Source organism: Acanthaster planci, linkage group LG05, assembly GCF_054643075.1.
Source record: "Acanthaster planci isolate LZ-2023a linkage group LG05, COTS_SCS, whole genome shotgun sequence".
Taxonomy (NCBI): Eukaryota; Metazoa; Echinodermata; class Asteroidea; order Valvatida; family Acanthasteridae; genus Acanthaster; species Acanthaster planci.
The window spans coordinates 21,326,018-21,352,195 of NC_141781.1; the positions used below are offsets into that span (position 1 = coordinate 21,326,018).

General features: G+C 44.1%; 1 protein-coding gene across 1 annotated transcript; it reads left to right on the forward strand.

Annotated features, from left to right (window-relative positions):
- The first annotated feature begins 171 nt into the window (after nucleotides 1-171).
- Nucleotides 172-25,797, forward strand: LOC110984146 (transient receptor potential cation channel subfamily M member 3-like). The gene is made up of 23 exons (XM_022243981.2): nucleotides 172-323; nucleotides 2,671-2,759; nucleotides 3,044-3,215; nucleotides 4,160-4,373; nucleotides 4,962-5,086; nucleotides 5,832-6,009; nucleotides 6,489-6,657; nucleotides 7,004-7,127; nucleotides 7,724-7,894; nucleotides 9,857-9,991; nucleotides 10,327-10,377; nucleotides 11,051-11,179; nucleotides 11,727-11,995; nucleotides 12,521-12,749; nucleotides 13,347-13,553; nucleotides 13,983-14,150; nucleotides 14,595-14,723; nucleotides 15,322-15,570; nucleotides 16,090-16,264; nucleotides 16,618-16,744; nucleotides 17,265-17,458; nucleotides 18,088-18,220; nucleotides 18,742-25,797. Exons 1-23 carry the CDS (start codon nucleotides 321-323, stop codon nucleotides 20,099-20,101), a joined length of 4,800 nt encoding a protein of 1,599 aa, XP_022099673.1. The 5' UTR covers nucleotides 172-320; the 3' UTR covers nucleotides 20,102-25,797.
- Nucleotides 25,798-26,178: the final 381 nt, after the last annotated feature.

Below are 26,178 nucleotides of genomic sequence, written 5' to 3' on the forward strand. Positions count from 1 at the left end.
AACTAAACATAGCCCACGCCCCTTCAGACTTTAGTAGGGATTATCCACCGCCGGCCAGCAGGGGAAGTACCCCCACCCTTTCCCCCGCCCCCATAATCTGCCTTGATCTGAGCCTAATCCCCTGATCATTCGTCCAATTCTGAGCAACAGAGGGCGCTCTCAACTGTTTGCCGAGAAAAACGTGAATCCTGTGAAGTGGTGTCTGGCATTGGGAATTTGTGTGGTTTTTTGACCGACAATGTGCACGTGAAATTCTAATATTTCGCCCGAATGGCAGATTCTCATTTTCTCGTTGCAACCAGCATTGCTCCAGGTCAATCATGGTAAGATCATTCCTCGTATTTTTGGACGAAATCATCATCTTAATATTATAAATATATTGGCGACGAAGATTGTCAGATTGTATTTTTCAGCCGATGTCAATAGTGACTCATTGGTCGAGTTCAGGCGGCCTGTTCTTGACACGGGTTTCTTGTTCTCGCGCTCGAACGGCGGGAACACGACTCAAGAACACTGTTCTCGGAACAGGATCACACACCACCTCCTCGTCAGGGTTTTACAGGAACACACGGAAAAACTCGTGAGATTTTGATTTTTGAACAGCTGCAAAAAGTAGAGAGATGGCTTCCAAAGCCATAGACCATGATGTAGACAATGGGAAGTTTTGCAAAATTAACATTAATTATTTTCTGAAAAACAGAAATGAATGTTCCTGTTTATATAATATAGAAAAGAATTCAGCCCATCCATAGAGGAAGGAACCTTCCTCCATGGCCCATCCAAACCTTAACTCTCCAATAACGTTCATGGACGCCGCCATGTTGCATGTCGCTTGTAATAACCGGTTGTTTGTTCCTGGCGTTCGAGCGGCCGACCCACGAACAACAAATCGAGCTGTTCGTGAACGTACAGGAACAAGCCGCCTGAACTCAGCCAATGTGTAGTAAGTGGTATGCACTCGACGTGAAAGATCCCCCAAATCAACGTGCATTAACATGTACATGTAGCTGTAGGCCTAGCAAAAGTAGCATTGCTGGGCCTAGGCTCATTTCATGATCTACTGCGGCATACATGGCCATAATGGCATGTTTACTTTGTGTGGACCTCTTGTAAAGAGTTCCACACACTAGGCTTCCAACAAACAGCACCAATTTCTCCTTAAAAAATTTAAAGTGTAATAACCAGATAATTAATAGTGGTTAGACAGTAATATGTCCTAAAAAGTGAAATTTAGCTAGGGAAATTTTGAAGCATTTTTTATTTTACTGAAACATGTCACATGCATGTGTAACGTTAGGCCTAAAATGCTGACTTAGACTTTCAGACAAGTCTCAAGAAACTACATGTACATGTAAGAGACAACACTTGAAGTTGATCATTCATGTTGATGCCCCTATGTACAATTCACTACAAACTTACGAACTTCGAGTTCATAGGTTTGTACATGGGGACATTAAGTGTTGTCTGTATGTGGAATTCTTTCTGAACTCTTTTCCACTCTTTTGTTCCAGAAATGATTTATGTAAACTAAGATAAAAGCATTATAAGCTAGATTGTAGATATCTGCCACATATGCCTCACAAACGTACATGAAGTAGCATGAGTAAAATTTATAGTAAACAGTAAGCGTAAATAACAGTAATAATAATAAGCACTTGTAAAGTGCCATCTATCTCTCAAACTATTCTCAGGCATGGTATTATCATTATCCCTGCACATTGGGCTCACATCATCTGAACATTCCTGAAATCATCTCAGCTCCCTAGGGAGTATACCAGCCCAGTGCTGCCATTTCGGCGCAAACGGCTAAACATAACCGTGTCTGTCCTCACAGGTACCCATTTACTCCTGGGTGGAGAGAGGCACATAGGGGTAAAGTGACTTGCCCAAGATCACAACATGCTGCCACCAGCTGGATTTGAACCCCCGACCCTTTGATCAGAAGCTACAAACCCCAACCCTGTGTTCTTGGTGCAGCTTTATTATGGTTGTAGGCTATATAGCTTAGCATTGTTTAACTTAAGGCATGTTTTATAGCTCCATGGTTTAGGGCATATTTTTTAATGAAGATGAACGTGCAGCCCTTTCACTCACTACGTTTGTTCACTTCTACTTCTGGAACTAACCTTTGTTTGAGCACAGATGCTACAATTTTTGCAGATGCATTTGATTGCAATTAAAAATAGTGAGCAAGATGCAAGAAGATGTTTGTGGTTACCTTTTGGAGCTTGCACTTGCCTGAATGGTCATGATTTTCATGAAATAAATTGCCTTTGAGCGTCCAACACAATCTTTGCCCCACAGATTACATGCAGTAAAATGCAGAAAAGGATTTAAAATTGATGCAGACCTCAATTAACCTATCACTGTTTGTCATGTTTGTGAGGTAGCCACGCCCCTTGACCACCCAATGGATTTTGTATGTTGAGTTTTGTTTGTTCTCAGATTTTGCACGTTCAGCATCCATTTTGTATGTCATGTAATTGGACAATATTTCACAAGTTGCACTGACAGGATTCTACCGTAATCAGTCAATTCCTACCGTTTCTAATGCCATGTTGTGTCTTTGTGTATAGTTCACACAGTGTGAGATCAGATCGGATGTACATGTGTACCATATTTTTTCTGTCACTTCTCTCCTTAACTGTAACTAATGTTCTATTCTGACAGTTTTCCCAAACCCAGAAGGCATGGATTGAAAAGAATATCAAGAAAAAGGAGTGTGGGAAATTCATAAGCGATCCCAGAGATTTGCAGAGGTATGTTTTTCTGTACTGTTTGCAAACTGATCATGATACATGTACGGTTATTTGCAGCTCAGTCGGTTGGTTGAGCTCCATAACTGTATTTGAGACGTGAGAGGTTCACATCCTCTCCAGTCAGTTTTCCACATTGACTCTAGTCACCTCTGTGTGGACACAGTGATACAGCACATCCGGCTCACTTGGTAGAGCACCAGTACTCTATTCTGAAAGTAAGAAGTTTGAATCCCTCTCCCGTCAATTTCAACATTTTGACTCTAGTCAGTTTTCCTCCTTGTTAGATGCGGCTGTGGTGGCACGGTGATACAGCACTCTCAGCTGACCCAGACCTCCCACGTCCGTTCCTCGTCCATCAGCCGCGTCTGGGACAGCAACAAGCACACCCAGCTTTTCCCGACAGACGCTTACGGCGTGGTGGAATTCCAGGGTGCTGGCCACGGCAACAAAGCCAATGTAAGAGAGACTACAATGTAGTCTGATCATTAACCCTGCAGATTTGTGCATTGTCTCTATACAAGCTGTTTTTGATGTGACACTGAGAACGGGTGGCAATGTGCCTTCGGTTCTCGGCTTACTTCATACTTTAAAGTAATCAGTGACAGCACTAAAGACTAACCTCCACATCAGTCGTGAAGTGACTGCATTGAAGATGTACTGGTCGCATCACTGGTCACAGGTTTTTAGATGTCCTTGTACATGTGCAGCGTGTATGCACCATCATAGCAGAGTTACTTATTCGAAGTATCTATCAATTTGCTGTCTAAAATCTGATGACTTACCTTCCTGTTTCTTTCATGTTTGTTTATTTTGCCAATCTGAATAATGTGATATCAAAGTACATGTTACTCTTAACCCTCCTATGCTGAAGTCACTCTTTGGGTCTCAAAGAAGCACAGCTGTGTTGTGTTGTGCACTGCACTAACTGTCCCTCACAGGAATATCAGATTGCCCTTTTGTGCTGCCCAACAACTGTGCTTCACTGTTTCATGTGCATCATTGTGCAGTAAACCAAATGCAGTGAAGAGGACTGCACAAAAGACCCTGGGTCAGTTTGTGCTGGCAATCTACTGTGTACACACTGAACCTGTGCATGTTTGAGTTCCATAAAGAAACTACATGCTCACCAGTGATTGTGGGCATTGTGCACATTTGTGCTGTAAAACCAAAGGAGGGTTAATACACTTCCCAAATCAGTGCCTGGAATAGGCTTTGAGGACTAGTGCTAAATCCTTATGGTGGAGTAACGACACATATTTCTAGGTGCAGATTGGGAGTAGCCATGATTTGGTTCACATACATACAGTATGTGCACATGCCCATCGTGAAATTTGGCATGGAGCTCTGTAACCCTTGAATCGTCTGATTCCGGCCTCCTTCCACAATCTGCCTGTCTGCAGTACATTCGGCTGAGCGACACCACCGAGCCGGAGTCCATACTGCAGCTGCTGCAGGGCTGCTGGCGCCTGGGCCTGCCCAACCTGGTCATCTCCATCCGAGGCGGGCTGCAGAACTTCCAGCTCCAGCCCAAGCTGAAGAGAGTCCTGTGTAAGGGGCTGAGTAAGGCGGCACGGACCACCGGCGCCTGGATCCTGACCGGCGGCACCAACACAGGCAAGGCTCTCGTCCGACAGCGTATCTAGAATGGTTCGCTTTGCTCTGTCCAGTTTGATTAATTTTATTGGAATGTATTGCCAGGAAGCCTTCTCCAAAGTGCAGAAAATTGTTTCACCTCGCTTTGGAAAACTCCGTTAAAAGGAGTATTTGTCATTTTTGCTTGGAATGGGAGTATAGAGACTTTTTTCCGTTAGCAATTTTGACCTTGCCATTGTGGTCAAGCTTCTTGCTTTAGTACCACCAAGAAAAAATTGTTATAATCGAAGGCCAAAATAACCTCCCCCAAACCATAAAGGGTCCTACATTTTCTGCTAATTTTTAGATGTACATGTATGCATTACCTGTTGATGTCATGTGTTCTCAGATGGGTATCATTCTCAACTGGGCAGGATAACCACAGTTGGCAAATTGTCCCTCCATGGTTGCCATTAAAATGAATTGTTACGTTTTCAACACATCTACAAATGGGCTAACATTCTCAAATGGTTCCAAGGCTTGCTCGGTGGGTGCCGTACTGGACCAGAAACTGATTGAAGTGCATCGCTACGAAGGTAACAAGGAGACCCATTTATACCTGGCTTGCAGGTGTCACACTCCACGTCGGCGATGCTCTCAACAACCACTCCGTCAAGATGCGGGGGCGGATTGTCACCATCGGCATTGCTCCCTGGGGGGTGCTGAATAACAGGGAGAGCCTCGTCGGCAAAGATGTGAGTTGGTCCCCGTCCATGGTAGTAACCCCGGCTGCATTCTTTCCTAGTAACCTTCCCGAATCCTCCAAAATCTATCACTCTATGAGAAACCAATGTATTGGAATTTACAAGATGCATTGTGCTTCACTGAAAGTAATTGCCGGGCTCTTTGTTAGCCAGTCATACCAAAAAACTCCACTTGAAAACTGTTTAGAGCAGTTGGCAATAAGTTGGACACACCTGAGGTCATCACCACCAGGAAGATGTATTTGTAATGAAAGTGCTTCTTCTGCAGCATTCAGTCTTGGTCTGTTCTTTTTGTCTTTTGGGGATTTAAGTAGTCTTCATACATCTTGACTTTGTAATGGTGGCTCTTTCCATGCAAGAAAAAAATTCAAATCAATCGAGGCTTCTGTTTTTTGCGGAATCAACTTCCAGAAATGATCAATTCGGTTTCCCTGAGATTCGATTTTTGGAAGGTCCTGCGTCCGATTACCTCAAATCACGTGCTACTCGTAAACATCAAACTTTTCAACATCAAACAGTTCTAAATGAGGCAGAGAGCTGTTATTTTAAACAGCGATAGATTACATGTCTTGATGAATTCTCGTCAGAGAGAAACCATTAAGCTCACGACCTCATAGATAGATGGCATTAATCTGTGTCATATCTGTTAGTGAAAATTGCTAGTCTTGTATTGAATTGGAATGGATACCACAATGTTGGATGCACATTTCTGACTTTCTGCAATTTTTCTCTTCAGACCACCAAGCCGTATCACTCGGTGTCCTGCCCCATCTCCAAGGGATTCAAACTCAACAGCCACCACACCCACTTCCTGCTGGTGGACAACGGCACCTCGGACCAGTACGGGTGCGAGCTGATCCTGAGGCGGAGACTAGAGAAATACATCTCCCAGCAGCGGCTAGGGAACCGGGGATGTGAGTAGTCTTTCCCTCAAGCCCAACTTCAGTTGGTACTTTGAAAACACTGGGGCTGTCATCTGCTGTTCCGTCATTCATGACATCTGCTTGGAGTAGGAGACACGCACGCTTTACAGTGAGGAGCATCTACTAGTTGTAATCTGAAGAATCTCCTCCAATTCAATGGGTTCTTGTGTTGTATAATAGCCGCCTAGGTACACTGGACATGGGCCTACAACTATAAGGCCACATCTGAAAGCTGTGGCCTGCAACCGTAGTGCATGCAACTCCCTTGGAAGTTTTTTACAAGAAAACTTGCTAAAACCAGTGTTATATTCTGCCAGTCAAGCATTGGAAATAATTATGGGAAGTTGATGGGACTGCATTGTGGATTTATGTGTTTTGGCCGGCACAGTGGGCCCCACAGAGCCAAAGGGTTCATTGATGTAAAGATTTCCTCAGAATTTTTTGAAGGGGTTTTTATTTTAACCCCTCAGATCGGCGAGTGCCCCTCGTCAGTGTAGTCATCGAGGGTGGGGCGTCTACCATCCGCAACATCCTGAACAACGTGACCAGCCGTCCCCCTATCCCTGTGGTCGTCTTTGACGGCACGGGGCGTGCAGCCGACATCATAGCATTCACTCACAAATATGCTCAGGAAGACGGGTAAGATTCTCTATTTTGGGGGCGGGGTTGGGAGGTTTGGGGAGGTGGGTCAATTTATCTTTGTTGGAAAGTAAGTCATGGTTTACCAAACCCACTCATCCTACTTGTAGCAAAATGCAACAGTTTCAAAAGTGTATGGGACCTTGTCGCTCAGAGCAGTTACAATAGGTGCCAATTCTGAGACTGGGAGAGCTAGTCCCACTGAACAGTATCACCGTTGGATCCTGTGATGACCGGCAGGTTAAATGCAACCTCAGAGATGCTCTCTTTTCAGTGGGGACAGAACAAAAAGTTTCCGATAACAAAGTCAGGATCAAGTTTCTGTTTCTCTGGTCTCTCCTCGCAGCACCATGGACGAATCTCTCAAGGACCAGCTCCTGGAGACCATGAAGCACACCTTCCATCTGCGCCAGGAGCAGGCCGACAAACTCTTCGTGGAGCTCATGCTGTGCATGAAGAAGAAAGAATTGGTACGTCCGTCCGGAAATGATTGCTAAGCTCTCTGAACTGCCAACGTCCCTGGCATTCTTGCCAGGAACCTGTAAAGTGTCTTCCACTGTGAACAAGGATGGATTCACAACCATTTTTTTGTAAGGGAAAGTGGCAAAAAGTGGGGGGGGGCAAAAGATCAGGATTTGGTAAGAGATTTTTCAGGTGTTAGGCTAAATATTTGGTCTTTTTGCATATGGAGGACGGGGGTTGAAATAAACCAAAAGTGTCCTCATATTTAAAAAAAACAAAGAAGGAAAAATGCTTCAGGGCCTTTTCTTGCCTCCGATCTGCCAGTGACAGTGCAGGAAGCTTTGGCCATTCGGAACATTCTTGGCTCTGAAATTTAAGTGGCTTCAATACCCAGGTGAGGTAGTATTCCACGATCCTGCAAAATCTCATAACCTCTTGATTTTCAAGGGCCTGGCATGATCTGGTGTAACAAAAGGATTTGAAAGGTCATAAGAACAAATTGCTCCAACCATCCCTTTAATTTTGCATTGTAGATAATCGGACAACGGTAAGCGCATGCTGTAAAATGAAGCCAGGGTTGTTTTTTTTTTCATATCTGTCACAGATCACCTTGTTCTGTTTGAGTGAGGACGACATCGACATTGATGTGGCCATCCTGACCGCCCTCCTCAAAGCCCAGACGCGCTCCTACGTGGATCAGCTCAGCCTCTGCCTGGCCTGGAATCGGGCCGACATTGCCAAGTCGCAGATATTTGTACACGGCCGTGATTGGCAGGTGAGCTGTAACTTGTATTTATATAGCCGACATACCTACCTGTACTGCTGTCAAAACAGTGTTCGAATTATTACCCCTGTTCATCGGGCCATGGGACGAATTTCAGCAGCCGATATCAGTGCACATCCTACCTCTACCTTCACTGGTATCCATTTATATGCTTCGATGGAGATGGGCGAGTAGGGGTCAAATGACCTACACAAGGCCGTAACATGCAAAAACTGCTGGATTCGAACCCGACCCTGTGATCGGAAGTTGTCACGCCCTAATCATTAAGCCACGCCCCCACTTTAGGACATTCTTAATTGTCTCTCAAATGTGCCCTTCCGATTTGAGCAGTTTCACAAGTACGGAAAAGCTGCAGTTTGCCTCCCAGATTCCGATTCACTTGTAGCACATGATAGGACAGCGGATCCTCTAGACCAAGATATTCTCAGTGTCGGTGTGAGCCTTGCTCAACTTTGATACTGTTGCTTCACAAAATCATCTAAATTTATCATCTAAGCCAATTGAAAAAAAAAAATCACCAAGCTTGCTCCTCCGGTATGCTAGTGCACTGAATTATGCATTGATTCTACGAGTGCTGATTAGCATATTTATATAACAGTAGGAATGGTCCAGAATATAAGTCGGAGGGTTTTAAACAAGGGGATAAGTCATCGTTACATAGACCACTGACTGTCGCTTTCAGCAGGGCTACCTTCATGCTGTCGTGTCAAAATGAATGAGGTGATTTAAATTGATGTTTATTGGGGGGACCGCACATAATTGGTGACTCATGCGTGTAGGAAGGTCAAATGAATGGGCCGAAATGAAAAAAAAAAGAAAACATTCTCGGGAGATTGGCCCTCATGAAAAAAAATGTCTCAGGGATGCTCCAGTTATTTGGTAAGATTCACCCGAATTGATTAAAAAAAGGTGTTCGCTTTCGGAGTTGAGTTGCCCATGTGTTTGCCCAGCTGGTTTGCTGCAGGGACCGAGGGCTTGTTCCAGGTTTTGCTGGGGGGGAGGGGGAGCGTTGCTGTGATGTGGTCTTGCCCCCGGGCTGGCCTTGCGCTGAAAATGTTCCTGCGTGGCATTTTAATATGCTGAGGACGTTCGTGACATTTGTAATTGCGGTGTGTGCTGTTATTGCCATGTATGAAGTGGGGGAAAAACAGAGCTTATTTTTGTCGCGAGGAAGGGAGTGCAATTCTGGCCAAATTTTTCTCGAAATTCTTTTGCATCACTATGTCTTTCTTGATCAACCTGACCAAGTGACGTGTAGAATTCTGTTTGGAGTATTTTTCAAAGTTTGTGGCTTTTCAATTTTGCCAGCCAACTATTGTCTACCTCATTTATATCGGCCCTATGTGATTTGGATGATTTATGATATTTTGATCGTAAATGTAAAAGGCTTAGAAATCCTTTAAAAAGTCCACTTTGTGGACCTATTCCCAAGAGTTCTAAATCAGCATGAATATGTGGAAATCAGTTGCAGAGGCATTCTGTAAATTGAATGTTACAATCTGAAAGCTCATGTGAAAATCAAAACGATAAAAGTATTTACTCTCTGGTTTGCACTCGCGCATGGCAGGTATCAGACTTGAATGATTTTTTTTTTATTCAACAATTTTTCCTGGGGCATATCCATTTGACATCTGAGCAATAGCCCATGACAGAAATAACAGAAGTTTACTGTGGTGGGACTCGAACCCACACCCTCCTGCTTACTAGTGCAGGCATCTTAACCTGCTACTAGTGCAGACATCCACTGAGCATGCTGCGGTCAGCTGGCCAGTTCAAGTCAAATGAGCAAGTTCTTTCCCTTTGACGCATATTTCTGAAACACCCAATTTTGAAATAACATCTTTTGGATGCAAAAATTACATCTTACAAATCAAACTGACAGTTGGTGATTTGCGAAGGTCACACACTTGCTTGTGTGTTTTCTTTCTTGCATCACATCCGTCTTTTTAATAGGAGAATGTGCTGGAGAACATCATGATGGAAGCCTTGATCCAGGACAAAGTGGAATTTGTGAAGCTGCTCAAGGACAACGGCGTCAACATGCAGAAGTTCCTGACGATAGCCAGGCTGGAAGAGCTCTACAACACGGTGAGGCGAATCAATTTAGTGGCTTGTGAAGATCGAGTTTTTTGTAGCTTCCTGGGGTTTTGATCAGTCGGGTAATCACAGGAAAAGCCAGTTGCTTAACTTCAGTGAAACAGATCACTAGTCTGTATGTGAGGGCTTTGCCGTGATCGCAATGACACCAGAAGATCTTCTTTCACCTTTTGCAGTGCAGTGATACATTTCTTGAAAAGTCCTGTTTCAGAAAGCATACAAATGTGTGGAATGGATTTAAGCTTTAACTCTTCTTCAAAGCTGAAACCAATTCATAATTTGTCTTCCTCCTGGTTCTTTTTGTGTTTGTATTTGCGTTTCTGTAGAGACCTGGCCCAACCTGTCTGCTGCATCATCTCATCAGAGATATTAAGCAGGTTAGATATCTGAATTTTTCTTTCTTTTACCAAGCATAACTGGTTCTTTTGACCAAAAGACTTGTAAAAAACATCAAATCATAGTTTACACAAATTTCTGTTAAATAAAACTGAGCAATTTCTGTACTTTTGTGAGACATTTAATTTTTAACCATGCAAAACACAAAGATAATTTAAGAATTTGACCTCTGAGAAAACTGAAAATTAGGATAAGTTCTGGCAACGAAACAGGTTTGGCCTAAGACGACAACTCAGTTTTGCCATGAATATGGAAATTTAAATGAGCATAAAAACAGTTGCCGTCATTCCCTAAGAATGGCCATACAGAGTTCAACAGTGAAAGTAATGGAAGACAGACGGCCATTTTAAGAATTTAGTTGAAAGATCTTCTTTTTTTTTTCTCTGTGGACCTAGGAGGTTGATGAAAAGACCATAGTTCGGAAGCAGCTTTTTCAAAATGTTGGTTGCAATTTTTGTCCTCGAGCAAGCCGCATACCACCCATATCTGCCCCTCATCACTCGGGGGTATAAACAAGGGCTATTTTAGCTTTGGATTACCTGCAATGGACTGGCATCCTGTCTGGATAGAGTACAGAAATGTGTGTTGTTGCATGCCAAGGAAATTGTTACAATAAAGCATCGTAAACCTGACTATCGAGCGTTGGTTGTGCAGGTGAATTACATCCAGAGATACACGCTGTACGACGTCGGCCTAGCCATGGAGAGTCTGATGGGAGGCACCTACCAGTCCACGTTCAAAGAACGACGCTTCAAGGCCCTCTACCAAACGTCAATCAAGCGGGTAGGTGCAGCGAGACCGAGGCCAACATAATATCAAATGAACAAGCAGCCTTGCAAAGAGTTGAATTACTGATTAACTTGTTAAAATACATATTGAAGCTTAAGCTTCATCAGTCGTCACATTGGTACTCGCTGCTGCATTAAATGCGAAGTGGCCTGCTGACTGTGGCAAGTCTATGGTTGAGCGGTTAGGCCTTCAGCACAGGAGGTCGTGGGTTCGAGTCTCGCCCTAGCAAGCTTAATGAATTTTTCCTGGCAGATTTTTATCACCATTGCTGAATGGCAAACAGTTATTAAACTTTGGCCGTAATCCTGAGCAGTTGGCAAGAAAAATAATTTTATTCAGTATTACATTTAAAAAAAGGAACTTGCTGTAAAAAGCACGCATTCTGCTGAAAATTGGCTACCGTCTAAAATTGGCCAACTGGAACCCTGAGAGTGCTTATTATGGATATGGAAGGGAAGGCCCCAAACCGGCTTTGCTGCAAATGTGTACTTAAAAGTGGCTGCAAAATAATTAAAAGCAAAATGTTTGTCATCGGTTTCAGGGCCTGTCCTTCAACTTCATCACCGACACCATCCAGAACAGCGAGACCATCTACAAGTTCACTGACACCCTTAACTTCCCCTTCAACGAGCTGTTCGTCTGGGCGGTGCTGATGGGCCGCCAGTGCATGGCGCTCTTCATGTGGGCCCAGGACGAGGAGGCCATGGCCAAGGCCCTGGTGGCCAGCAAGCTGTACAAGGAGCTGGCCAGGACGGCCGACGCTGTCAACATGGAGATGGAAATTGGCGACGAGCTGCGCAAATACTCTGAGTGAGGGATTGATTTTTTTTTTGCATCATCTGGAAATGGTCTGCCGTTTGAGGGCAACAGCAAAAATCTTTAGAGCCTCATCTTCATGGGCAAAAGAGCTGTTGAAAAACTGATAAATGTGACCAACCTTCTAGTTGAGAAGGCATCTTAAAATTCCAACTTTTCACCTTGGACTGTTTGCCTCCAAGTGGTGAAGGTGCAACTTTCCTTCTATTTGCAAGAGGTGTCAAGCATATATTGACACCCAGTTAGTGTTAGAAAATACGTAACCACTGTTCTGCCCCGCTCTCGTACAGCTGTAGACAGATAGAGTTGTGATGTGAGATCACGTATAAAGTGTTGTATGATGCCTTTTTGTTTCCAAGTTGGGTTGCTGTGCATAGGGTCGCACCAAGTGATTGGAATGTGGCTTGAAGTGTAGTGCTTGAAAGAAACATGGCAAATGATAGATTAGACTTTGAGACCCAAAATGGCTTCTAATGCAAAGTTGTCGCATCTCTCTGTACCACCTCCACACCGATCTAGGGAGTTCCAGCAGCTGTCTGTGGAACTCCTGGACCAGTGCTACCGGGCGGACGACGACACCACCATCCAGCTGCTGACGGTCCAGCTGGACAACTGGAGCAAGCACACCTCGCTCAGCCTGGCGGCGGCCGGCAAGAACCGTGAATTCCTGGCCCACCCCTGCTGCCAGCGACTGATGAGCGACCTGTGGCTGGGCGGCATGGTCACCACCAAGTACATAAACCTCAGGGTGAGTGCGGTCGGATGGTGTCTGAAATGTGTCTCGATAGCCACAGCCACATGTAAAGTTGCAGCTGGTGAATACCTAGACCAAGCGGTAGACTCAAGTTTTAAGACGAGGCCCTGTGTGCAGAATTTTTCATTTTCAGGAGCAAGACGGTCATACCATCCTAAGCAGAAAGTCCAGTCTTACATGTGTTTTGTTCTGGTTAAGTGTTGCTTGAAGCTTTGTATCGCAAACCGGTAAGCAGGGAAGTAAAGTTTAAGGTTGCCTCTAGCATCCCAGAGTTTTTGCCGAAGTATTCCTGGGAGCGTGCGGATGTCTGTAACTTTCTGTGCAGTGTGGCATGCTGAAGTGACTTGGAGGATATAGAAAAATTAAGGACAACTCTCTCTGAATCATCCCAAATCCTCCATTTTGCAGGAAACCAATGACACTTTCTTTGTACTTGAACTTTCAAGGAGCCAGAAGTACCATGAGTTAATATTAGCTGAGTTCAAACCTTTATGAATCATCCTGAATCCTCCAGAATTTTAATTGGATTGATTTTGAAAGATCAGAGGGGGTTAGCTCTAACCAGTTGAGCTCCCTGTGTCTTTGTGTCAGGTCATCTTCGCCCTGCTCTTCCCACCAGCCATCCTCTGCGTGGTCAGCTTCAAGAGCAAGGAGGAGCTGCAGCTCATGCCCCAGACCCTGGAGGAGCACATGCACGACCTGGCCGACTCGGACTCGGAGGAGCAAGGAGAGGACCCGGGGAGCGGCTCCCAGACCTCCTTCCATCACCTGCAGGAGGACGAGGAAGATGGAGTCGGGGTAAAGCAATGTTGAAATCAAGTACTTCATTAGTACCTCAGTGTGGGAACCACACATTTCATCAGTACCTCGGTATTGCAGCTGTAGCTTCACTCGTACATCACTTTTGTATTGTAGTTGAGTTCTTTACTAGCACTTCATTTTTTTTAAAGTCAAGTAGTTTACCAGTACTGCAGGACTTTGTAATTGAGTGTTACAGTTGAGTGCTTTACAAAGACTGCAGTGTTGCAGTCAAGTGCTTCATAAATGCTTCAGTATTGTAGTTGAGTGCTTCACTGTTACTTCAGTGTTGTGTTCAAATACCACACTAGTATTTCTTTGTTGTAGTCAAGTACCTCACTAGTACTTCATTGTTGCAATCAAGTTTTCACTAGTACTTCAGTTTTGGTTTTTTATCATTGTTACTGTCTTGATCTCTGACCCGTGCAGATGCAGTCACTGGACGGGAAGGCCACCCAACCTCTGAAGCCCACTTCCCCGCAGATGACCACTGACCTCATGACCTCGTCTGTCTCCCCTCCGAGGAAGCAGCTTCGTCTGGGCAAGAAGGTGTACGAGTTCTACCAGTCCCCCATGACAAAGTTTTGGGCTTACACGGTATTAGCGTTCACCTTTTCCTAACCCTCGACAATTCTTCTTATCCTTCTAAATAAAATTATTGCATTTTTTTTCCTTTGATTTCTGTCGGCGCTACTCAAACCTAGAAATCATTTTAGATGTCATAATCACTTATATGCTCTTAAATATTTAATTTTTCCTGATGAACTAGTCCTATCTCAATATTAGTTGTCACTGCTGTAGTCAAATCAACCTTAAGTCCTTCATAAGACCGATCACAACAAATCGGGCAAAGAGTAACAAGGGAGTTCTTTTATCACAGTCTATTCGAATAGCTTGTGACTTAGTTTAGCTTGTGACTTACTTTATAATGTCTAGCATTTTATAACAAATGAAATGTGTTGTCGAATTCAGTGTTTGGATCTGTTTTCAGGTAAGTCAATCACCTTTAAATCTTTTCACCTTTTTTTTTCCTCTTTTCAGATTTGCTTCTTCGGTTTCATGGGCCTGTATAACTACATGGTGTTGGTCAAGTTACCCGATTTTCCACCTTTTTACGAGTTCCTTGTCATTTCGTACATCGTCACCTCAGGGATGGAACACGTGCGAGAGGTAAGGCCGAAGCATCACATGACATACTTTACCTGGCTAAAAATCCAGCTTTTTTGACAATCGAATGTTGGCGCAACGATTCCTCCTCAAGATCCAGTGCTTGCCAGAAGGAATAGATTTGGTGTGGACCGAATCTATTCCTTGTTTATTTTGTTTCAGCTACGAACTCTGAAAAAAATGTAGAGGGGTTTGTCGTCAGTGTTTAGCATCTTTGTTGTGGGATATTTTTGTATAAAAACAAGTGTAACTTGTTTATTTTTTTTGTGCCAAAATTGTCATTGTCAACAACCCTTCTGCTGGTATTTTTGGAATTTCTCCTCGTGCTCCAATCCTCTCACAGGAAGATCCTCAAAGCACAAACCTGCTACCTAAACGAGCTTGTCGAGGCTCTTACGAATCACATTGTTAAAATTTACATCTGACAATGTTCGTGTCCATTGTTCGAGACGCTCCCTATTAAAAGTAAATACTAAAACTGATACTTGAAGTAATACAACTAATAATTGAACTAATAAACAGTACTCAGAACAGAGAACCTTGGGAAAGCCACTGTTTTTGCGCAAATTTTGTTTTCCTCTTTGTTTTTACTTTTCCACAGATTCTCGCCTCTGAGCCCATCCGCTTGTCCCTCAAGTTGAGGGTGTTCTACTCCTCCTATTGGCATCTCCACGAAGCCCTGGCCATCATCTTCTTCCTGGTGGGCATGGGCTTCCGCTTTGCCCCGGCCACCAAGTCGGCCGGCCGCGTCATCTACTGCGTGGTCATCATCATGTGGTACCTGAAGGTGCTGGAGATACTCAGCATCAATATCTACCTGGGGCCGTTCGTCAACATGATCGGCAAGATGGTCAGTTTTCACACATGCTGCTTTCTAATTAGACCAATTTCAGAGTGGCAATTTCTTCTGAAAAATAAGGCAATGTACCGTACATGTTTTGAATGTCTGTCTACAATTATTAAAGATCTACTGACTGACTGACCGACCGACTGACCGACCATGGGCATAAGGAATGAATTGAGAGCTCATTTATTAGTTTCCAATTGCCTACAAAATATTCAGTAATCCTAACGGTCCTCAATCCTTCCCTTGTAGGGGGATTTGACGACTGTTAGAGTTAGAGAAGTTTCAAAAGTCCCAACGTACAGTTTTAGTTCAAAACTGCAGTGAATTAAACATGCACCTTAGGATGAGATTAAAGTTCATTGGCCTTGGGTCAAGTTCTATGTAAATTGGCCTGACACTAAAAGCTGACCACCACTTTTTGTGGGCCTGTCCATATTTATGCGTAGTAAAGGCTCAACTTCAAAAATGCAGCCTTTGTTTCCTCATCGCAGTGATTCCCTTTGGGCTTTCTTCTTCCTCCAGATGCGCGACATGTGTTACTTCATCATTCTCCTGATCCTGTTCCTGATGGGCTTCGGCGTGGTGCGGCAGTCGGTCCTGAATCCCAATGAAGAGTTCTCCTGGATCCTGCTGCGGGAGGTGTTCAAGGAGCCCTACTTCATGATCTACGGGGAGGTCTACGCCGATAAAATCAACCGTGAGTTCAGGCGATGCCCCAAGAGTGGATCCGGGAGCCATGGTCCCCTTATCATTTCTTCTCTATCCGTTCTTATCTCTGTGCTCTTTCCTGTTGGTGATCAGATTCACGGGTGGTCACAGTATTCAGTTTCGGACCACATGCCTTTAACACCTTCGGATGCAATGGCTTTGTGATGCAGATAAGGTACAAGTGGATATTTTCATGACATCAGCGATTTTTGCATCCACTCTCACAGCTTGCGACGTGACTGTTCTTGAGCAGTGAAGCTACGGTGTCCCAGACGGCACATAACATTGCCTGGTTGCAAACTGGTTTTGTATGTTCACACCAATTGTTTCTTTTTCCATCAGCTCCTTGCGGAGAGGGAACGGAGAAAGGCCCCTGTCCACCTGGTCATTGGACCGTGCCCATCGCCATGGCTGTGTATCTCGTGGTCACCATTATTCTACTGGTCAGCCTGCTGATTGCTGTATTCAAGTAAGTGGTCGTTTTTTTGTAAGATGCCACTTTTGGGAGTCTTGCCCTGCACCAGCGCGTCTTTATAAATGCTTGTGTGCTCAGTAACCCTCCGAGGACTTACGAAACAAGCCACAAGCTTACTCTGGCAAGCTGGTTGCTCGACTGGGGAAGATGTCAGCACCGGGAAGCAGGAGGTTGTGGCCGTTGCTGGTTCTCTCCTCAGTATTCTTCTCTGTGGCCAGGTTCAGTTCTCAGCCCGGTCCACATGTGAATAGGGTTGTCAGTCCCTACCAGATTCCCTAGGTTTATACCCAGACTCTTCTGATCCCAAGGTACATGGTGCTTCAGGGTTTATGGCTTCAGACTAGCACCCCCCGAGCAATGATATTGACAATGGGAAGAGCCACCAACGTAGGGCTGGATAGCTTTGTTGGTAGAGCACCGGTAGGGGTGTTCCAGAGGTTGCAGGTTCAAATCCCACTCCAGTCAATTTCTTTGTTCGTCTTTATAAACATTCTCTTCTGCCTCTTCCTGTCAGTAACACCTTCAACGCCGTCAACTCCATCGCCCGGCAGCTCTGGCAGTTCCAGCGCTACCACCTCACCATGAACTACGAGCAGAAGCCCTTCCTTGCCCCGCCGCTGATCATCTTCTGTCACGTCTACCAGCTGATCAAGCTGGTGGTCTGTCGCTGCAAGCGTGCGCGGCCCAGCAAGATCGACCAGGGTCTGAGTAAGTTTATCAACGATCGTTAGTTAATCACAGTTCAACCGGCACCACTCGAATGCTGGACGTTCAGACTAGTCTAGGCGACCATCTGAAATCAGACCCAGAGGGTAAAGCTTGCATCGCTGGTTATCAATACCACTTTTCATAATAACTACAGAGGGAACTGTTGACGTGATAACTCATTATTTGTGAGATGGCAGAGACTTTAACGCATTGACAATTGAGCGACGATGGGATTCCACAGCAAGTGGTTTAAGTAGGAAGTAGGGTCAGTCTAGAGTGGCTGTATGGCAGTTGGCCTGCGGTTGAACTATAGCTTGTGCTCCAGCTTGCCCAAGTTGGGTCCAGCCTGCCGTCCGTTGGCCATGAGGAAATGAGACGACCAGACCGTTTTAACATCGTGAACAGCCCAGAGATGCAAGATCTTCCAGACTTCGTTCAGGATTCAATTCTTTGGTTTTTAGTACTCGATAACCTTAGCATAGAAAGTCCTCTCTGGTGCAGAACGTAACATGAGATCACCACCCACTGTCCACAATCTGACCACTCATTAATTACCGTCTTTGCCATCAGAGAGCTTAGCCCATATCACCGGTGGTGAATATTCCTATGTCTTGTCATCTTCTTTCCAGAACTTTTCTTGCCACCGGAGGAGGTAGAGAAGTTGAGAGATTTCGAGGAAGCCTGTCTGGAGTTATACTTCCGGGAGAAACACGACAAGAAGCAGTCCTCCAACGACGAGAGACTGAAGACCGTCTCGCAGAGGTGGTCCTGACTTTCTGGTTTCCTTGCATTAAATATTCTCAACAGCGTAACAGAAGTCCAGGAAAGTTGTCGTAGGTGGGAGGGAGCAAATGAGAAATTCCCGCCCACCTCCACGTTTTGAGGTTTGCCCCTCCCCTAAACTCCCACTATCAGACATGTCAGATCCCCAGTTAGAAAATTTAGTCATAGAGACACATGTGGCTACAAAAAACAGTGAATACAACAGATGTACAACACACTTCACAACGTGTTGATGGAGCTTCAGTGCCTAGAGGCTGGTTTGCACTTCCGGTAAAAAATAAGTAGAGTCTGTGTCTTGATATATTTGCAGTGAGATTGGCTTCAGTTGAAACAGGTTCAACATCTGCCGATTAGCAGCACAAATGTGTTGTCCGTTGTCACGATTTTGTGGTGGTGTTCACTTTTGTTCACTTATGGCAAGTATACACTGGCCTGAATACAAGGGGGGAGGTCTGACTATTCTTGTTAAATTTATCTTGCGCATGTCCTGTTCATTGTAGAATTGAGGACAACTCGCTCCGTTTGGAAGAGATTGTGGAGAAGGAGAACCTCACCAAGCTGAATCTGAGGGCCTTTGACCGTCGCCTGCTCCACTTGGAAGAGTTGGCCTTCTACACAACACGCTCAGTCTACCACATTCAGCAGATGCTGAATCATGCCCTGGCCCAGATGGTGGGCGGCAACAGCGACACGGAGAGCAGCCCCGAGGCTGTTCCCACCCCACATAGCAGGGCAGCCGCTCCCAGCAGGGAGCCCGCCCCCAGCAGGGAGCCCACCCAGCGGCTGCGACACTTGGCCTTCATCCAGGACCGGGAGGAGACGGGCAAGGTGCCCCTGGAGGAGGGGCTGACGCCAGAGGAGCAAGTCAGACCATCTGCATTCCACCTCAGTCTCAGGCGGGATCACTTCAGGTCCTTCTCCATGGACAGGACGTCGAGCATCCCCGAGGAGGAGGAGAAATCTGGGGCAATGTCCAAGACCCCAGGAGTCGTCCCGAAGAAAGCCACGAACGGATCCAGAGCAGAAAAGCTGAAGAGGCCGGAAGTCCTGGAGCAGCTTCAGAGCATTTCCGGTCAAGATCCAGAGTTGTTGCTCTCCGGCGCCAAGCCAAAGAAACTCTCCGATTCCAAATCCGATTATAACTTGGCCAAGGCCAAGAGCCCCAAGAAATCCAGACTGAGTACCTTTGAGCGCTACGCATCGATGATCGAGCAGCAGTCACCCGTGAAACCCATCGCAGCCCCCATGCCCATCAAGCGGCAGGTCGGTTATGACACATCGACGCCAGCGTCAGGGGGTGCTGCCAACAACCGGCTAGAACCCCCTCTGGCCTCACGCGACTCAGACAGCAACCTCTCCAACTACAGTCCGGCCAGCCTGCGCGGCGGCGCCCATGTTGGCTCATCCATGCCCCGCTCGGCACCGTACATGAGCGCCCCGGTCTACTCCACCATCACCGACCACATCGACCTGACGGGCCTGCAGGCCAGCCACCGCGTGGGCAGCCTGCCCTCAGCCAGCGCCAACACCAGCGCCGGCCTCCTTTGCCTGGACGACAACCTGACCAGCTTCGACGGCGATGTGCCCATGTCGCCCTTGCCCCCCTCCACCAGTGCCGCTCGTGGCAACCGCGGATCGCCTCTCTCGGAAGCCTCCAGTGGAGGCCTCCAGCAGGCTGAACGGCGTTGTTTCGAGATGATGGAGAACGCTACAGGAGACGAACCGGACACTATAGACGCCACAGACGATGAGCTGGACGCAGATGATGAGGATGAGGGGGGAATCCAGTTCACTGTCAAGAACGAAGTGGAGATACACTCAAACAGTATTGGAAATTCTAAAACGGAGACAACGTTTTAACTTAAAACACTACCTAAATTGGCTTCTCTCTGTGTCAAGTGTGCCAGGCTTCAACGGTTCTGTCAACAACACGGTAGGTGCACCATTGACCCAAGATGAGGTCATCCCAGACTATGGGTATTCTGGCACACTTTCAGCAAAATCTTCTCTAGTTTGGAAGATTAGGCCGAGGCTGTACGCCATGTTACTCGTGTGCCAAACTTGATTAAAATGAGTATGGCTATAGCATGGCAATAGTGCGGCAGTTGTGCTAACTTAAATAGAGCAGTGTCACGCCACTGTTATTTGGAACAACAGCAATGTGGCATACCTTGTCAAGTCACGAGGCTTACGGTGCCAAAGGCAGTTTGCCAAGCCGAATGAGCGCTAAACGCTGTGCTTTTGCCATGCCCAACTTTAAAAATGTTCTTTCCAAGGTCAGCACAGCAGTAGGATGGCACGTAGCCGCGGCCTTGAAGTACTGTGTTTGTTCCGCGGTTCTCAATCTACCTTTCTAAGCATTGCGGTCTGAATGGATTGGATGAGTTGAGAGCATACAAAACTCTGTGCCAAAGATTTGTTTCTGTTGTCTGTTCACTCCGTGACAAATGATTGCCAAACTTTAACATTTTTGGAAGGAAATGAGAAGTGTCTGCCAAGGCACCAGATTATTTTGTTTCTGGGGTAATTTGATTGAATTTATTGAATACCAAAAATTTCATTGCAGGGTCAAACTTAAGTGTTCCATAATTGCATTACTCTGTCAAGAATTTAACAAGAATATCTTGTGGCTGTCTGTGGTGGCAAACTTGTATGATGCATCTTTGCATGCACAAAACAGGCCTGAAATGAGCAGTTTCCCCAGAGGTGGAAGGAGTAATTTTCCTGAATAATTCAGTAGTTCCATTGTAAAAGTTCATGTTTATGCATGAGCAAAGAAATGATGATGTCACAAAAGGCTGCTATGTATATGCACATAAGATTCAGACAGGATTTTACAATGACTGCATGAAAGTACACGTACACATTGGGAGATTTGCAGAGATCCTCATCTGCAACATTTCCCGTAGAACTACCAAACTGTTCGTGAAAGTTATTTCTGCCCGTCTTCATGGAGAAATTTGTACGTTTCTTGGAACTAAACAGCAATTTTTTTTTTTCATTTTTTTTACCACGCACTATACACGTAGCTACGCTGTCACGCTTGAAAAGCAATACACAGTCGCTGGCTGATTACACACAGATGTTATATTTTAGACAATTTTGTAGAGTTTTTCTAGAATTTGCACATACGGAGGCATTAATTAGTTTGGTGAGTATGTGCCATATGGAGACCTGCAACAGGTTTGCAGATTACCAGAATTTATAGTTCTGGAAAGAAACTGCCGTGCATAGTTACATGTAGTGCCAAGCACATAAATAAGGTTGAGTAATAGAGTTTTGTGGTGTCTGTTGGCTTTGTAGTCGTAAAATGCTCAGTCTTCCAATGGAAAGAGTGTTCCAGAGTGTGTGTAGAAATGATCTAACATATTGGAGGTTAGAATCTTCAGGGTGAACAACGGGGGGAAAGAGTGATAGCTATCACTTCAAAAATGCTGCCGTCGTTTCTGAAATGGAATATTGCCCTGAAATAGTGGGTGAGGGAGTAACCAGTTACCCTATGAAATATCATTTTGGTTGAGCGGATGTCATACCATCACCGGTAGATCCCCCATTTACCCGTACCTCCATTGGCTTTGCCTAAGGCCTTCTGAGCTTCGTTCAAGAGGCAGCACAATCAAGAATGAACCATTACCAGGGGTGAGATTTCTCAGCTTTTTAGCTGATTTCAGCTTTTTTTGTTTTGGATTTCAGCGATACGCGTGCGCAATGCACATTAATGCACAGGTGCAGCGGCAGGCACGTGCACCTGGTTAGCCTGCGCCCAAGCATTACCGTAAACTGCACAGGCGTATCGCTTGCTCAAATGGCGCCCATGGTAATTACACCTTTTGGGCAGAATTATCCATCTTGCGCCTTCGGCGCTATACGATCTTTGGATTGTATTTAGCCAAAGTAAGAACTGCGTCTAGTAAATTTCTGTGTTTCATTCACCCTGAAGTTTCCCTGGTACAGTACCATTACATAGAAAAGTTTTTTGTCTTAGGTTCCACTCTCTCAAAATCATGGTACAGTGCTTTAACCCTCATCAGGTAATTTGCATATGTTTGCATACCAAATTAGATAGTTACTCACACAAGAGTGTGGTCTGCCTGTAGAAGGTAGAGTGGCTTTTTTGCAGGCTTTGTGATGCAAAACGAAGTTCAGAAAATGTGTCAGATTTTTATGCATGGAGATTAAGTTGCACTGTGTGTGGTTGTGTAATCAGTGAGTGTGTGCACATTTTGTAGAAAACCAAATTATAGAATGCTGCTTCCAACACCAGAGCACCCTTTGTGTGTAGGGTACATGTCTTTGTAATTGAATCAGCTTGTGTGTGATAAAGTACAGAATTCTAGGAAGACACGGGTAAACATGGTACTGTACGCACTCTGCAAAATTTATGTGGACGCTGAAATAAAATAACATGAAATTGATAGCGATAGACCTTTAGCCTTTTGGGCTAAAGGTGTCGGCAGTTGATAAAAGTTGGGTTGGGGAACAGGCTCACAAATTTACGTTTTACTCCAAACGTTCCAGGCCAACGTAGAATTCCCAACCGTTTGGGACGTTTCAAGGCAAAATTCATGCACAAGTGCTAATTTGTCACACCGCGGTATGACACTTTGCATACGATTGCCAATAAATGATGGGGGAAAAATGAAGAGTTTTCCCCTGGCCAAAAAAAAAATGAGCTTTGCCCAAACTGAATGAGCCGTGTGATTGAAAATTGTTATCCAAATGGACATGATTTACCAGTTGAAATGAAAAATTACTGGAAGTTGGACCTAAATCACGGTTGAGGTTGAAAAAAGTAGCAAGGAAAACCTGGGAGTCGATTTTGCCAAAGTTTTAATTATTCACAGGGTGAACTAATGTTACATTTTTGCAGAGTTTGTGGGATGTACGATGTAGAATATCTTATGAATATTTATTTATTTATTGGTTGGGGACAGCCTGACATTCCTTCTATTGTGACCAGAATATGTTCGGTTGAGTTTTGGTCTTAACTTGGCACTAAAGTGTAACTTTGTTTCTAATCATCGCAGATTACTTTATTTTGAAAGTTTGTAAATTATATTTCAGATATCAGTACAATGAAAACTGTGGATATTTAAAAAAAAATATGCAATGAAAAAGTTTTCTGTTATTTTTTTCCTCGTATGGAGGCCTGGTTGGGACTAAACTCTCCTGTTGTCTGAAATCGTAGTTTGGAAAAGAAGTAAAGTCCTGGATATTGAAAAATTTCAATCCCAGGAGTTGTTCTGTCTCTTTTTGTGTGAGTCACATCAGCACACGTAACTTCCATTCATTTTGAGAACCACATTGTTTACGATGGCAGGGAAAGGAGGAAATCACTGTCTACCATTTCCACTACCTGTTGAGCCCAGGAACTGGGATCGACTCAGTGGACCCACAAACTCAGACAGGATCAGAGCAGTACAACTGATTTTAAAGAGTAACATTTTACATTTTATTTCTAACATGCGTACGTACCTCCATGTTGTTTGAAACACACTGCTATGTTAAGTACTGCTATACACCGCTGACCGATATTCTTGATCAGGTCTGTGTTTTATACTAGGTGTGGTATAAGAGTAATGAAAAATGCTATCTGTAAAGTATCTGGGTATCTCGCGCCACCTTGATTTGAAATATAGTTGATATTTGAAGTGTAAATTGTGCATGTACATGTGATGATAATGTGGTCAGTGTGTCAAACTGTATTACTGCTAACTAGAGCGCTATTGGTTTGGTTTGCCAGAGAAAAATGGTGAAAGTAACTTATATGGCAATATGATTCCATTGAAGCAGTTTCGTTTGTTAACATATACAGTATCTGGAAAAAAACCTATTTCGGTGATGAAAGGAGAACACAGTAGAGCAATATGCAACTCTTGCTACTTTTGCCGAGTGGAAGTTCTCACAAAGAAACCGGGCACCTCAGTTTTGTGACATTTTTCTCTGACTCTTTGAAACCCTTCTGCACGTAACTGGTAACCGGTAGACCATTGATGGCACTTGAAAATTAAGATGGTCTTAGCTTAAAAGTGACCTGTTCTCCCAGAATACCGGCGATTCACAATACAGAGCGCCACCAAGAGTTTGCCTCAAAGAGGCCACTTTTCAAGTTTGTGGTCGATTTGCTGCCTCTATTAAGCGCACTGTGGAAGTAATTAGGGGATATGTGATTGATTGGGGTGTTCCTTGTAGGACGCAAAACCATCATTTTGACTACCTAATACCCATTTGCAATAAGCAATTTCAAATTTTCAACCAAAAGAAACAAACATTCTGGAAAAAAAAACAAGTTTTCCATGCACAGTGCAGTTTAATGAACGAGACTTTGTCAACTATTTATCCCATCATGCACTGCAAAAAGGCCTCCCCATGACAACCTGTTAGTGGCGCTCTGCATTGGGAATTACCATATTGTCGCTTATGGGCATCTTGCTTCTCAATCACAACAAACATGGACGAATGTCTGGCGCACATTTCTGGGCATTCAATGGACTGCCCTGTACATCAACATTTACGGAAAAATTTTTTTTGTTCTGGAAAATGAGTGCTCACAATCACAAATTGAGATCACAGAGCTGGTCTATTTCTGCATTTCACTCAATGCTTCATTTTTGTTTTATTGGAGACATAGGTGTTCATTCATCTTTGCTTTGCTTAACAAAGCACACAAACTGTTACCTTATTCCTAGATTGTTGAATCCAACTGGAAATGAATATTGCTTACATGTAACTTGTTACAGTACTGGTTTTAGTGAACACACTTGTATTAGACTGTTAAGCACACAGTAGATATTATGGAAATTTAGCATTTGGAAGACACGCAAGGTGTCATGGAGTATCCCAATTTCAGGCTTTTTTCACATGTTAAGTAACATTGGCACCTTTGGGACAAGGCTCTTCTTTATAGCTGTAATTTTAGGCGAAAATATCGGCACTCTCGTTACATCTCTGATTTTAGAAACAAAATTAGACTTGATCTAAAGCAGCCCCTGTCCATATGTCTGTCTCATTTCTGTGCTATATGTAAATACAAAAAATGAATATTTATTAATAAATGGTTTAGAGCTACTGGATAACTATTATCTATTATTAGTACAGTCAGTCAACAGAGGAAAGGACATTTTGTTTGTAATCAGTTTATTGTTTGATATCGTCCAGCTTTGGACACCTGGCGGGGTGGTTCATATACATGTAAAAGTATGCTAATGAGGTTACATGCAAATTAGACAGAATTTGCATTTGTGTCCATCGCCAAGCATTTCCAAAGAGAGAAAGCCATCAGTCATGTCAGTTTTAATCCCTTCCTTCAAGTTGACGATGATCTTCATTGTTTGTCTTGTCAAAAGTTTGGTTTTATCCATGAAGTCCTGTTACCAATCAGGTGTAACCACTTGCTTTTATCATATTGTCTTTTGGTCTTTTGTTTTTTTTTTCCAAATTCCTTCTAGGAATATCGTAGTGTAACAATGAAGCATTAAAATTACCTTTGTTGACAATATATGGCAAAAGATGTACTGCAGGATGAAGTTTTATTAAAGAAATATTAATTTCAGTGATACTTTTCTCAGTATTTTTTGTGAATTAACTGAGGTCTGTTTCCATTATTTATTCTTTTGGGGTTTTGTAACTTTTTTACATCAGCTGATTTTATTTTTGAATCATTTCAGATGAAAAATCTAATTTCCCAAATTTTAAGAACTTATGTCAATTTCAAGATTATTCCAACATTTTCCCTCTTGCTTTTTCTGTTTCTGTTGTCATAAATCTGGGTTCTCCTTTGGTAATTAGTGAATGTTAAAGGTAAGATTGCCAAATCTGACATTATTTGCTGAGCAGTTGTTGTTATAGGCCCTTACAGTATTGGTATATAATTCATCCTACATCGCACAACAAATTTTCCTATTGAAATAATGAATTTTGTGGTATTGAGTTTAGAG

Bases quoted from the DNA above. Each gene is read 5' to 3' on its own strand.
- LOC110984146 (XM_022243981.2), top strand. The intron at 4,374-4,961 runs GCAAGGCTCTCG...CCTGGCTTGCAG, and splicing joins GACCGGCGGCACCAACACAG to GTGTCACACTCCACGTCGGC. The intron at 13,554-13,982 runs GTAAAGCAATGT...TGACCCGTGCAG, and splicing joins ACGAGGAAGATGGAGTCGGG to ATGCAGTCACTGGACGGGAA.